The following is a 15,554-nucleotide window of genomic DNA, read 5'->3' as shown; positions in this document are numbered from 1 at the left end:
TGTAATTTTTTTATTTTGCCATACTTTCCAACGGTAACATCCTTCCTTATGCCAAGTTTCATTCTGATAATAAATATTTCGATTCACACGTCGAAACTCTCTTATTTACCTTAGGTAATGTCTCCTCCAGTAAATAATTTCATCATTTTCGATGAGCCTAAATTTATTTCCTTCAAAGTTTTCCATAATTTATTTCTGCCTTTTATTACAGACATACTTTGGTGTACTTTAAGGTTCGCATTATTTTGTTGATGTCGATGATTGTGAAACCTCCAACATTTGCGGACACATTTCCACCAGAATGCCAATCAACGGTATACGAAGGATTTTAGTATATGAGAGTGTCAAATACATTACGTATAATAATCTTTCCGTTAACAGAAAACGCACATTTGCTCATTCGTTTTACTAGAGAGAACACAGAAAAACAATTTTGGGTGTTCAATTGAAAAAAAACTATATATTATTGATGCGAGTGTTTTGCATTTTTGTTACTAACCGTACACATTCAACTATAAAATTGAATGTTTGAAGTAAATACTATATTTTTCACTTTTCAACAAACTCCATGTGCGCCTATGAAACAGTTACTTGAAATAACTTTTTACTCCTCTGCTTGTGGAAATAGACTATGGAATGTAATTGCCAAACCTATCCTGTTATGAAGATGCTAGATGCAATTCATCTAACCATTTCTGAAAGCTGTGAAGATCTGCATTCAATGTTCCTATTCTCAAACGGCTCCTTTCAATGAGACCTTTCCCTATTGAATGAGAATGACAAAAAAACCTACAGAAAAGGTCCGTTATTTCCTCGACTGTAATCTCTTCTCCATCCACTTCCCGATTTAACGATTTCGACTTCTGATGCTGGGAATTCCATTTGAAGTGTTTATACAATTTGTCCTTTGTATCGATTCACTCGCCGTGTGTTCTATTGAGCCACTCGAAAGTCAAGATTTCGGTATTCCATTGTGTTTCATTTACAATACAATCTGTAAATTTCAATTAAGCGCTTCTGAAGCCCGTCGTGTCTAGTTTTGATAAAACAGTGCGGAATTTCAAATGCAGCTTTTGCCATTATTCTGTTGGCCGTGCGGTTTCGAGGATTAGGAAATGACGTTTAAAAATTTGGGAGATTCCGAATGGTGCCGGTAATATTCGAAAAAGATCGAAATTCGCTAATTGAGGTAACACAGGAAAAAGTTACGACCTATATGAACTTTTTATTGAGGTCTAATCAACCAATAATCAAGTTATTAATGACATGATGTTATGATGATATAATCGTATAATTAATTCATTTTGCTGATTGTGAAAATTTTACAGTCATCAGTTAGCTAACAACTTTTGATCTATTGTGAAAAATGCTGTGAATTGTGTCTCATAAACTTCGATTGTTGTGAAATCTAGTCGATTAAATCGCAAACAAGAACCGGGGATATCATCAATCATAGAGCCAAGTTTGCTAAACTCGTGAATGGGACTCAGGCCTTTTAAACTTCTGCTAATGTTCCGCACTCGAGTAAAAAAACTCGGTCTCTGCGGCGTTAGTTCCGTACTTATGTATTTAGTTTCGAAAGAATAACTTTGGTAAAAGTTCGAGATCACATTAGCAAAACTTCGAATTGAACAATGAATTGATTTATTCCAAATAAGTATTCGAAACTGTGTCATTTTTTCTGGAATATTAAACGTTTCACACTACATCCTACGGATTCTGTCATGTTTTTGCTTATTTCCTCCATTTCAGTAATAGGTTAGGTTAAGTCCAAAGTGACCAAACCCGTAGGGGTTTATTGTGGCTTACACCTATTCACACTCGACCAAATATACCCAGCTTCTTAACGAAACCAATTAGTTTCTATGTTGAGTGGTCTTTCAGGTCAGAGGGTAAGAGTACGGCTCTGCCGAACTCTAAAAACCTGATTCGGTCCCCAGCGGGGCAGGCACAAAGTATGTGCTCTGCAGTTTCATCATTTTCCAAACAGAGGCGACACACACTGTCTTCCGACAGTCCCAGTCTCTACAGGTTCTTTTCCGTAACCACTCAAATCCTATTCTATTTTTAATCTTTAATTGTTCAAATTTGGCAACTGGAGTTCCTACCAACTGTTATCATACCACAACCAATCCCTAAAAGAGAATAAAAAACATCTTTCAAAAAATTTTAGAACAGAAGATTTGATACTCTTTCCTTCAGGGTGATAAAGTGAAGAACCAACATGAAAGTGGTTAATTTTTTGACAGTTTAGTCAAATTGAAAGATCGCTAATTTGAGTTCCGCTATGTGGTATTATCAGGAGGTTTTCTTGTTCATGTCACAAAGGTAACGATTAGTTGTATCAAGAAACAACGTTTTCGGATGTATCTAAAATGATCGAACGTTTGTAGCACCGAAAAGTTGCCGCTTATACTTTGAGAGGCTGCTGTGAACTGCATTATCCACTAGTGAGCAAAGACAGCATTGCAAAAATTTGACTTTTTGTCGTACCAGAATTTTTTCCACTCCACAGCCGTTTCTAATGATCTCCATTGATAATAATGATAATATAACTTATCAATGAAATGAGAGAGAGATAATATATTCAGTGAATAAATATTTTTTTGCATAAATGATTACTACTCGATAAGAGAGCAAATAATTGTTAGGAGATGAAATTACCTTAAATAATCTTACATAAAGAGGAAAATGTATTTAATCCAATACAAGAACATTACGAAAAAAGGCGTCGCATCAGTTAAATCAGAGATAGAGTATCAGTTAAATCATGGCAAAGTTGCGTATTTTAGAGACATGTTCAATGATCTAAAGAAATCGAATGTAGCCCTTTTGGTTCTGGAGATATACAGGAAAAACCAAAAAATCCCAAATAATTTTTTTGCCTATATCTTCTTTATTCACAGACATATTGAAAATCTGTCCACATTTTGCTATTGGCACTTGATGTGGGCTATCAGAATATGTCCATGAATCTTTTATATAGCGTGTCATCTGACTTGGGCCACTCCCATCTTTGAAATTTTAAATACTAACCTGTATTTTTTGTTGTTGTTTTTGGATCGTAGACGTTTACTTCATACTGAGAAATAAAATTTTATTTCATATTTCGTGATGTTTCGGTAATATTTCATTATAATTGGGTGAATTATTCCCTTTTAAATTACGGCCCTGGAATTTGGTTGACTGAGCAATAGCAATAGCAACTTTCACGTCTCCCTATGTACCGTAGAGTTTTTAGAGATTATTTCTTTCATTTTTAGGCATCTATTCATATTTTTTCATATTTTCATTGCTCTGAGCGTTTTCTACAATGAACTTCGAATAAGAAAACCTTTTATGATTATCTGAAACATATCTATAACAAAAATATATTATATGTGTTATATGTGTTTTGATGAGCAGAAAAAGAAATGGTAGCAATGAAGAACATCCGAAACGAACACTATAATTATAATGAAAATTGAAATGAAGTAATTTATATACACAAAAAAATTAATTTTGCAATAAATGTTCGAATTGGAGACCTTCCATTTCTAGACAAATAATGGGCCAATAAGATGGCCTGCAAAATCACCAGGTCGTACTATTATGGCCTATTTTCTATGGTGGACATTGAAAAATAAAATTTATGCTGGCAGAGATGATAGAAAATGTGGAATACTCGAGATTGATGATTTCGCAACAATGCAGCAAATAAGTGTATTAACGGCAATAAATAATATGAAAAATCGAGTTCAAAAATGTCTCGAAATGGAAAGACTTCAATTCGAACATTTATTGTGCCATTAATTTTTGGGTGTTCGTTTCGGATGTTATTATTGCTATCATTTTTTTTTCTGCTTATTATAACACGTATTATATATTTTTGATGTAGATATGTTTCAGAAAATCATAAAAGAGGTTCTTATTCGAAGTTCATTGTAGAAAACGCTCAGAGCAATGAAAAAAATATTAATAGGTACCTAAAAATGAAAAAAGAAAACTCGAAAAACTCTACGGTACATAGGGAGACGTGACCGTAATTCAAAAGGGAATAATTCACAAAATTATAATCGAATATTACCGAAACTTCTCAAAATATAAAATTTAATTAGATTTTCCAGTATGAAGTGAACGTCTACGATACAAAAACTACAACAAAAATACAGGTCCGTATTTGAAAATTCAAAGATGGGGGTGGCCCAAGTCAGATGACAATCTGTATAAAAGATTCATGGACATATTCTGAGCCCACATCAAGTGCAAATAACAAAATGTGGACAGATTTTCAATATGTCTGCGAATAAAAAAGATATAACGAAATACGTCTGGCCGTTTTGTAAACTTTAAAGTGTAACTCCCACATTAAAATGTGTTTTTTGAATTCAATATTATACGTGTACATACTATAATGGTAGCTAAGTAACTTCAAATTTTACCGCGTTTAAAAAAGTATTTAGTTTTTTCCTCACAAAACATCTATATATAGTTTACGTGAAGACGTATAAATCGTGTACTACATATAGATGCTATATTCATGAACCACTTTATTGCGATATTTTCTTGAGGCGGGTGTATACACGCCTGAAGAAGCTGTTGTATAACGAAACACGTGTTGCGTTTTTATAAAACCGTTTAGTGAAAATCTCAGAACAAAGTGTGTCTTGAATACGTTTCGGATTTTAATCAAGTATCGGCCGATTCCATCACATAGATGTTATAAGACCAAAACACTAAATCATTTTATTTATCGCGTTAAAATTTCAAGTTTTTCAATGACAATCTCAATGACCACCATCACTAGCATAAGTTGACTTGGGTATCACACCAATAGGTGGTTCCACTTATGTCTCTCTTGCTTTTAAGCAGTTATTTTTAACAAGTACTGTTCTTGGCTCTTCACATGTTGCTTTCATCAATCGAGGACCGCCTGCCCGGTACTGACGATGCCCAACAGGCTGAAACAGCTGTCTACCGGTGGTTCTTTATTTGAAATCAGATTGGGAATGATCAGAATAGTAGTTACTTATCTTTATCTTTTGATTTTCATAAAATTATTTTTCAGCAGCTTGACTACAATAACCTTCTTGATTTTATATAATTTCTAGAAATATGTGGATTCTTTGTCCGATGGCATTCCAGGAAAGCTTCCCAAATTTCTGCTAATGCAGTTATCAGTTGATTGGTCACACCACCAACGTTGACATAAAAATTGCTGTCACACCAGTAGGTGTGACACTTATGTCTCGCTTGCTTTTGAGCAGTTATTTATATCAAGTACCATTCTTGGTTTTTCACATTTTGTTTACCACTCGTCCTACTGATGAAAGACAGTTGAAAGGTTAAGAGAAAAATTTCCAACCTGAAGAAAATGAAGATGACAGTATCACATTTTGTTTTCAATCGTGGACCACCTGTCCGGCACTGATGATGCACAACAGGCTGAAACAGCTATCTACGGGTGGTTTTTAAATTGAAATCAAATTGGGAATAATCAGAATAGTACTTATCTTTACCACTTCTATTTCGATTTTATATAGCACAAACCTTTCTCAACTCAATGTCTTTTTCCTAATATCAACTATAATTAACTATATGTGAAATATCGATTGTGCCGTGCTGTTTCCGAATTTCGAGTTTGCGAATTTTTATCGATCGATGTGTTTAAATTTATATTTATCATCGAACATTTTTTTGGTAATGAAGATGTTTCAAAAATATCTGGAGTTAATTAGATATCAAATGAAAAATTGTTTTAGTCCGTTGTTGTAGGCAAATTTAAAATGCCTCCATTACTGAAAAAGTGTATTTACAAGTAATATATTTGTTTGAAAATAAAAGTTGACATAATCGATACATAATGTGTCTTTTTTATTAAAGCTATATCAAAACAACTCAAATCTGAGTGTGCAAAGTTTATAGAAACAGCAAAGACCTAATTTTTTTATCCAGTATAAAAAAACTGAAAACAAACATTTCAAAGAGAATCACTAGTAATTTCTTCAGGGTATATTTTTTATGTATTTTTGGGAAACTGCATTTTCCGGAGTATATTTCTTGCACTGACTAACTTAACAATACAGTGTGGACAATACATTTTCACTTGCACCATCATTTGCGCATTTCGAAATAAGTCGACAAAATGAAACGATACGACGTTGCTACTTTCATTTATGGAATTCGCTAAAAAATGAATGAGTTACAATTTTGTGTCAATTCAATAAAATTTGTCTGCAATATATCAATTATTCAGTAAATATTCCAACTCCGATATTTGTCAATTTTAATATTTTAACCCTTCACTGCATCATGTTGTAGAATTACAACACACCAACTTTTTCGGTGTCATATCTCTGCTTTGACTATTATTGCTTTGTTGTATTGCTACAACACACCTAAAATAGTATTCCAATGCAGAGTTTCAATTGCGATCAGGTAGATGGCACCCATAGTGCTGTGGAGTCAGTTGACATTTTTCCGTTGACAAGATTATGGTCGATGAAATTGTCGCTTTATTTTCGTCGTGGAGTCGAGTAATATATACTGATAAAAATATTGTGGTATAAAAATAGGGTAAGTGAATTGTTATGCGGATATTAGCTTGAAAAACTTTTTTGCAAATGACATATCATTGCATTTTTACTTGTTGTTTCTTTACAACATCATGCAAATTATCAAGTCACTATTTCAGATGAGTGCCAACTATAGAAAAAAGAGGTGGAAGAAATATTAGTAAGTTGTCCGATAGTGAAGACGGTTTAGATATCGATGACGATGATGGCAATGATGACCCTGATTTTCAACCAGAGAAATTATTAAACAGAAATTTTGATCGTCACAGTGATTCAGATTCTGATGACAATGACAACAGACTAAATAGTCCAGAAAATGAGGGAGAGGTTGAGACGCATAACTGTGAGCCCGAAACTTCTAGTGGCAACGCCAGAAAAAACCCAAAGAAAAAAAATCTGATGGTTTGTTTATTTCATATCTAGATGCTTGATTGTACCTATGAACTTTTTATTTGTGTAGATATTGCTTGGAAGAAAAAAGGTTTGGCCCTGAATGGAGAACAGCTGAAATTTCATGGTGGTACATCAATACCTAGGAACGTTTTGGAACTGGAAAATCCATATGTGATTCAAAAATATGTCAGTAAACCGATAAATAGCACAGCAAATGAAATGAAACGGTACATTGGAATTACATTGTTCATGTCATTAGTGCATCTTCCTAGCACTCGAGCCTATTGGTCAGATGATTTGGCTTTCGATGAAATAAAAAATACAATGTCAGTGAACAGATATGAAAAAATCAGAAGTGTTTTACATTTCAACAATAATGAAACTGCTTTACCCCGTGAAGATCCAAATCATGACCGTATTCATAAAATAAGACCATTGCTGGTCGATGAGCAAATATGTTCCCGTAAAGCAAAACATTATCTAAAACAGTATTTGCCAAAAAACCTCACAAATGGGGATTCAAATTATTCGTACTCTGAACACAGGCCAAGAAAATGTAATATTACCTAATGAACCTGATCTTGGGGCTTCATCGAATGTGGTTGTTCGACTATGTAGGTTGGTTCCATCAAATATGAATTACAGAGTGTACTTTGATAATTATTATACATCTGTTCCTCTTCTGGTACATCTTGCCAGACGAGGAATTTATAGTTTAGGAACAGTAAAAAGGAACCGCATTCCCGATTGCAAATTACCTACAGAGAAGGACCTAAAAAATAGTAGTCGTGGAACAACAGATGAATTTGTAGGAACCTCTGATGGTATTGATATGTCATCTGGAAGGATAATAAAGTGGTAACCCTTTTGTCGACTTTTGCAGGAAAAAATCCGATCGGAACTGTATCTCGTTATGATAAAAAGCAAAACAAAAAAATTGATATAAACTGCCCTTTCATAATAAAGGAATATAACCGGCATATGGGTGGCGTAGATCTACTAGACAGTAATTTGAGTCATCACAAAATACTGCTCAAGAGTAAGAAGTAGTATTTTGGAATTTTTTATCATCTATTAGATCTTACCTTGGCCAACAGTTGGATTCTTTATAGATAGGTGAATGCACAAAAAGCCACCGAAAATAAGTGTTTCACAAAAGCACAATTCAGAGCGCGTTTAGCCACAACATTATGCGTCATCGGGCAAAGTGCTTCAGGAGCAAAACGTGGTAGACCACAATCCGTTGATCTGGAAAAGAAACTTCAGATAAAGAAGAAGAAGGGACCTGCACAATTGTTTCTTGGGTCGACGAATAAATACGTTGTAAATACCCTGAAAGTAAAGGGTATTCACAAATCATATGTGAAAAATGTGGGGTAGCCTTGTGCTTCACAAAAAAGAAAAATTGTTTTAAGAATTTCTATCAATAAAGTTTTTTTTTGCTAGATGGAAAATTTTATTTCTTTGAACAAATGCATGATGTTGTTTTCTAACAACATCGCTTTTTCAGTTTAATGCATGATGTTGTATTTCTACAACTTGTTGTTTTTTGTTAATTTTCATATGAATGTTTGCAGAAAACATTTTTTCATTATTTTTTTAGTGACGTATGTGAATCTTTTCATCATATGTATTTTTCAGACATAATAGAAAAAAACATGCAGCTAAGGGTTAAAATGCGGTTATGAGGTAGACATTTATATTATATACGATATAAAATTTACTATGAAATATGAAATGCTCGCAGTTTATAAGTTATGATAATATGTATTTTTGTAGTATGAACGACTTCGAACCGCAAAAACTTTATTTTTTTAATATAAAGTATTTGCGGTTGGAGCATCAAACTGTCAAACGTTATGAATAAACCGCAACATCTAAGAAACGGCATACGTTTGTATAGCTATTTCTCTTAGAGCTATGGTGCATACAAGAACTCCCTCCGATTAAACTCGAACGTTAACTGTTTTGTCTTAGTTTTTTACTTGTAGAAGAAGATGATATATTTAAAAGTATTCGTTTCAGCTTTATATCACATCAAGTATTGATGACGCATGTGTAATTATTTCTTTCTCAAATGCATCTTTCAAATTTAAAAGTCACTGTGAAGAAGAATTATTTGAACGAATGTGTTCTATGAACAATTGTAACAATTATAATTATTGTTTGTGAATTCAGTCAGTGTTTTGACAGAGTTTAACATTCGAATTATAACACCTAAATGTAGACTCCTCCTTGATCTTTACGAATTACCAAAGCCTGGTTTTTGGAACCTTCAGAAAATTGAATTTAAATGGGATTATCTCCATATTTATTATGACTCTTCAGAAAACAACAGAAAAGCCAACAACATTGCAAAGAATATCTTCTGCCTGACTTGTTTACTACGAGAAATCTAGAAAAGTGCATTCCTTTAATCCTCCCCCGATACGGAAAAATATTCATTCGCCATTGTATATTTCATTTCCTTTCAGTGGCACATTTTTTGGTGAAACCTAATCCAATCCTCTACCGAAGCGAGCTTTTTTATTTATGTCGATGCACTTTGCAATCTCCCAGAGAGGGATAAGCCGATGCTCCTGAATTGTAATATCCACCGTTTGTATGTAAGAGGGGATTCTGAAAGTGCCGGATTCAAATTGGGTTTATGTCCGAGAAAACAACCGGTGAACGCTCTTTGCATGCCATTATTTTTTGAATAGACCGGCCGACGAGGAAAGCAGCGTATCCGATTTGGGGAAGTGAGTTGGCGAAAGTTCTCTATTCATACATGTCCTAATCAAAAAAACTAAATACTTCATCAAAGAGATTTCCTTATTCTCTTAAAAATAACTCTCAACTGATGTGGAAAACATTAAAAAAGCTTGTAAACCTGAATTGCCAAAACTTTCCTAGCTGTATAGAATTTAACTTTATTTGAAACATGTGGACATATAATTTTAAACCTTGTAAATACTTCTCTTCAAACTTCTAAAATATTAAATCCTTTAAAAGGTAGTACTATAGTTCTCATTCAAAAGGTAAGCAATACAATCAAGGCCAGTGAATATAGACCTATAAATACATTACCACCAATAGAAAAAATTCTTGAACTAGCTGTTTATAAGCAGGTACTTGATCATGTTGAAAAATAGAAAACTTCGGATTTCGTAAAAAATATTCATGTGAATCCGCATTACAACTCACTTCATCTAAATTTTAAAAAATAAGTTGATACCATTGAATTTGTAGTAGCTGAAGAGGGCTTTTGAAACAATTGATCGTAATATTCTTCTAATGAAATTAAGAGGTTATGGCATTGATGGTGATGTTTACCAATGGCTATCTGACTATTTATCCCATAGAAAGCAATAAGTCAGAGTTCACAGGAATTGGATATACATATAGGTGTGTCTCAGGGTAGCGTTTTAGGACCTCTGCTTTTTATCTCATACTCAAATGACATAAACTTGTTTATAAATGATGATTTTATAAATTTATTTGCAAATGATACACTATTGGAATGCTACGATACAAGCTTAGATAAAGCTATTGATAAAATGAATGCCGCATTAAAGAATGTAAATGTAAATTTCTCTAGTATCAAAACAGATTCAGTATTCTAAGCAAAACAGTAAAATTGTGGGCAAAACATAATTAAAATTGACATTTTGGAAAATCTAAGACCAATTATAATCACAAACGACAAACATTCTTCGAATTTCATGAAATTTCACGATATTCTACTTGGAAGTCAGGTTAGATACAACACCCATCTTCTGGTTACCATTTTCAGATTTTCTTTGAATTCTTGTTATTTATTGGACTCTTTTATCATCTTGTCTGTGGTTCATAAAGAGTTTTTTTATAATTATCTTCAATATTTATGGAATGAATTACATAACAAATTAGGCAGAGTTGGATGAGGTAAGAGGATTTTCGTAACGTCATTGAAGGAGAATTATAATGACATCTCAACAGGCAATGCTGCCGCGATGGCAATTTTGAACGTTCTGGCTTTTTGTAAGAAATAATACTCAAAATCCAATACATATTTTGCAGTATAGAACACTCACACATGGAAATGTTCAAAATAGCAACAGTATCGAATGTGTGATATAACCCGTTTGATATCCTCTAAAATTTTTTTTGTAAAGGACTTCTCATCGTTTGTTTCAGTTATATAACATTCCACAATCTGAAAAACATACAAAGCTGAATCAATAGAGAATCTGTTGGAGTATAGTGTGGGGCAAATTGAAAATTTCAGGTTTTGAAAGCGGGAAAAAGATTGTTTTCTGAATAGTCGACCACTAAAGAAAGCTAAGTATTAATTTTTTTCAATCGATTTTTCCAATTTATAGGCAAAATTTATGAATACAAGTCACTGACTAATTGAGCTCTTCAGTGATTTATACATATATTACGCAATAACTTTTCGGGGTAAACTTTTCAGTTTGCCGTTCAGCAGATTCTCTATTGATTTAGTTTTGTTTTTTTCTCAGATTGTGGAAGGTTATTTTCTGAAGACGCGAACTTAGTTGGTGAAACGTACGTCTAGAAATGTGCTGCAGTTCTGGTGTTTGGGAGAATTGCCTGTTTTGGATTTATTACACGCTAGAAGTTCTACTCTTCATTATATTTTATTGTTAACGTTTTCACTTCTGGCTCTTACTAAAGCTGATCCTGTTCAAATCAGTTGAATTTCTTTTATTTTCAACTTGTTCTTGTTGAACTTTTTAACAGCTATCGATGCCACTTCAACATTTAGTCGTAATTTTGGTATATTGCCATAAAAGTTCTCAAAAACTGTCTTCTTCAAAACCACATATGTCACCAAATATTAAGTTTCTGGGTTTCAAATCTGGCAGTTCGAAAATTCAAAATACTACGATTTGACTATCTATAAAGAATATGGTCTTCATTATATTATTGAAAATATGTTGAATTTCAATTATTGACTTCCCCCGCCAAAAGTATGAAAATTCGTTGTATATGAAAAACAAATTCTATAATGAAATTTTGATTCATCGGTGAAAATATACTGTACTTTTAGCCATCTGGTATTCACATGCTTTAATAATTCTTCATTGCATCTCTACATCTTCCATTAGAAAGAAATTACATTAATCAAAAAAAATCTTTTTGGGAAAAACTTTTTGGCTTTTCACTCTCCGCTCTTTATACAAAAAATGTTTGTAACTTTTGAAGAAAGGAAGAAATTTCAAACGTTTTAATGTGGTATAATTTAAAAATGACAATAAAAAAGTATTGGCACTCCGGGAAAGAAAGCAATTAAGTTTAAAATAAACTTTTTATACCATACTTTGTGTTACCGAAATTTTGTTTAAACTGATGGGTTAATTAAAAATAGAAAATGGTATCAAAAGTAGAGACGAACTATCAAACTATCAAAAGTAGAGACAACACACCTGTATGTTTTGATATATTGTATACTGTTAACACTTGTTTAGACAGTAGACGTCTGAACCTCTGATATTTACTGTTAAGAGGCTATTGCCATTCGAAAATGTGGAGATAAGAACGCATTCACCTCATTCTTAGGATCAATGGAATAGGAAAATTGATAGCTCATCCTACTAAGCCAAGCAAAAAAGTGTCGACCCTCAAAATGTTCATCTTCTCTCCGTTTTCCAGTTTACTCTGGATTAACTCTCACTCAATATGCTACCCTTATCGTATCTCAGCAATTTGTTTTGTGTTACGAGTTTTACATCATTTTTGCTGCATCGATGAAAAACTGTATTTCATATTTGAATTTCATATTACGACGCATCTCAACTGATTTTTCTTTTCAAGGTGAGCCCGACAGCGTTGCCTTCGGTTCTATAATCGACGGCGTTTTCGAAGGGAAGATCGTATCGCCGAAAAGGGGCGCCTACTACGTAGAAAAAGCTCATCACTACTTTCCCCACACCACGCACCCCAATAGGACGTTCCACAGTGTCATTTACCACGAGGATCACGTTACGGATCCTTACGAACATATGAGGGAAGGTGAGTATTATTTGCTTTTATATCTGATTCTCTTTGTTTGTTTCCTTACTTATGCAGACAACAAAAAAAAAGTGATATCCATGAAGAAACTGCCGTATTTCCATTTGAAGGCGGTTGAAATTTTTTTTTTAATGTTTCTATTAGGTTTTTGTAAAAATTTAAAATCTAATGAAATATTCGGCCTAAATAAGAAAAGATTTAAAAATAGCAATAAAATTGAATTACGAACAATTTAAAATAAAGAATATGTAATACAGAGGTCTGAATGACCTAAGCCATTAAATTATTTATTTCGTATTTATAATTTCCAAATGAATTATTCAGTTATCTAAAGAATGATGGTTCAAACTGATCACTACTCTCAGATGCACTGTTTGGAACCTTTGGTGTAGTAATGAACATTACTGACAGCCAAATCCACCGCTCACTTCATTTAAAAAAAAATATCATCCATATAAATTTAAGATTTGTCATGGACTCAGACCAGGTGACGATGCAAGGTGAACAACCTTTTGTGAATGGTACTCTAGAAAATGTCCCTTTCAAAATAATTTCGTCTGATGAAACTAAGATCACCAACAATGGCATTTTTAATAGACAGAATGTTCATTATTGGTCACAACAAAATCAGCGTGTACACAAAGTGTCCAGACATCAACATCGTTTCGATTTTAACATGTGGGTTAGGATTCCCGGTAGGTACGGATGTAATTGGGCCTTTTATCTACCAGCGTTATGTGCTCCAGCACATAACGCTAGAATGTTTGTTTTTATTTGAACCGTCACTTCCCAGGACTCACAGTGATACATTCTGGCCCGCAAAGTCCCCCGACCTGATCCCACTAGACTTTTTCCTTTGGGGATATATCAAGAATCAAGTGTACTCTCATAATTTCCAAAATAAAGAAGATTGGCTAAGATTGGTTACTGCATCCTTCAACAATATTGTTCCGAATATGTTAACTCAAGTTTTAAATTCGTCTGTGAGACGAGCGTACTAGTGCTTAGAAAATAACGGTGGGTTATGTGAACACTTGTTATAAGTTTCTGTTCATTTTCTATGATACATATTAGCTCCTTATTATTACATTACAGTTATATTTTATAAACTAAACTTTTGATATTGCGACTCATCTCTGTATTCAACAACGCAAAAATTCCAGCAAGTGGTAAGTTAAGATTTATTGTAAATTAGATTAATCAATGTACTTCATGTATCAAAATATGACATTTTTTCCATCGCGTACTATCTACAATTTAAGAAAAGCAGGTTAGTAATCATTTTTTATTTTGCGCGAGAAATGATTATGAAATCATATTGTGTGATACAATGCTGTATTCACAATGAAATAATTTAGTTTCGGCCCTCATGAAAATACAAAATCTGTTTCTGTTTAAAAATCTGTTTAAAATCTGTATTTCCGTTAATCAGCTGTCGCCCCCATACGAACGACAACTCTCAGAAGTTGAGAAACTTGTGCGAGCTAACGTGTGATTCCTAACAAAGATGATGATGTTTTCTGAAAGACGAAACGTCGCAGAAAAATTCTTTTTACGTTATCGTGTAGTCCTTAAAAAGTTGCCCTAGCAAAGTGCTAATTGTTTTACATTTCCTTCGAAAATAAAGCTAGAAGAAAATGAAAAGAAAATTCTCAAATTTCGGTTTTTCACGGATATCTCTGAAACTACTCGGAATATTAAAACTTTCTAACTGGCATATTATTAGGCACATAAATGCGCTACTTTTCTCCAATTCAATCGACCCTGTATCACTTAACGTTTCCGATAACCCCATGCTGTTCATTCTGATCTTGGACACATTGTACAGGTGCAGTGAGATTTTTTGGATACAGAAAACTTTTCCATAAATCACTAACGGGCAGCAAACAGAAGTAAGAGCCCCTGTAGCACAAGTGACGTGATACTTCTCATATATGGTTTAAAATCGTTTATTGTCCTAATTAGTTAGCATGAACACCAAGATAACTAATCTTCACTAATAAAGACGGATTATCAACTGTTCAGAAAGTCTGTGAAGCACAAGTCGAATTCTTCCGAAAAAAACAATCCAAGAAAGTATGACATTAGTTTATAGAACAGAAATGCTTTTCTGCTTTGAACTATCATTCAGCCATCAATTCGTTTAAGAGTTTGTTGTTTTAGAGCAAGGCGGTTGTTATGACGTCATTGAAGAATTGTTTGTGAAATAACATTGGGAAATCTTCACTGAATGAAATATTCAAACGTGAATCTGTTGAAAGGCACTAGAGACATACTGCTGTATTTATATTCAGGTATTAATTGTTATATTTCTCTAGCCTCCAGAGAATACCGCTCTAGCTATAATCTTTGAAAATCTAATTAAATTTCTCTTGTGTACCTATATAACGTTTCGTACGTAAAACAACGAAATGTATGCATTTCATTCTCATCATTCAGGGATGTCTTGTTACACGTTTTGCATTATGCATAATATGCGCTGCCACATACTTGAACCCGCATCCTGTAAGTAAATCCTTTGCTGAAGCTCACCATAAAACGTGTCCCGCTCTGCAATGTCTGGAACAATTGTTAGCTTGTAACTGCATGTGTGTACCACACTGCTAGATA

At 33.5% G+C, this 15,554-nt stretch overlaps 1 protein-coding gene and 1 long non-coding RNA gene across 2 annotated transcripts in view; both read left to right on the top strand.

Annotated features, from left to right (window-relative positions):
• kuz (zinc-dependent metalloprotease kuz) overlaps positions 1-15,554 on the top strand; it is a 372,259-nt gene that overhangs the window by 325,021 nt on the left and 31,684 nt on the right. Inside the window, 1 exon segment of the mRNA XM_074169690.1 lies at positions 12,747-12,944. Coding sequence (XP_074025791.1) covers positions 12,747-12,944 — 198 coding nt within the window.
• On the top strand, positions 6,476-8,356 carry LOC111507220 (uncharacterized). Its single transcript, XR_002722359.2, has 3 exons — positions 6,476-6,555; positions 6,674-6,956; positions 7,015-8,356. It is a non-coding gene; the product is annotated as an uncharacterized lncRNA (long non-coding RNA).

The sequence above is a fragment of the Leptinotarsa decemlineata genome, unplaced genomic scaffold (assembly GCF_025532065.1).
Source record: "Leptinotarsa decemlineata unplaced genomic scaffold, Ldec_3_MD MMD2_P_RNA_scaffold_5, whole genome shotgun sequence".
NCBI lineage: Eukaryota > Metazoa > Arthropoda > Insecta > Coleoptera > Chrysomelidae > Leptinotarsa > Leptinotarsa decemlineata.
Note: the sequence above shows the minus strand (reverse complement) of the source record. Positions and strands in the feature narration are given on the sequence as shown.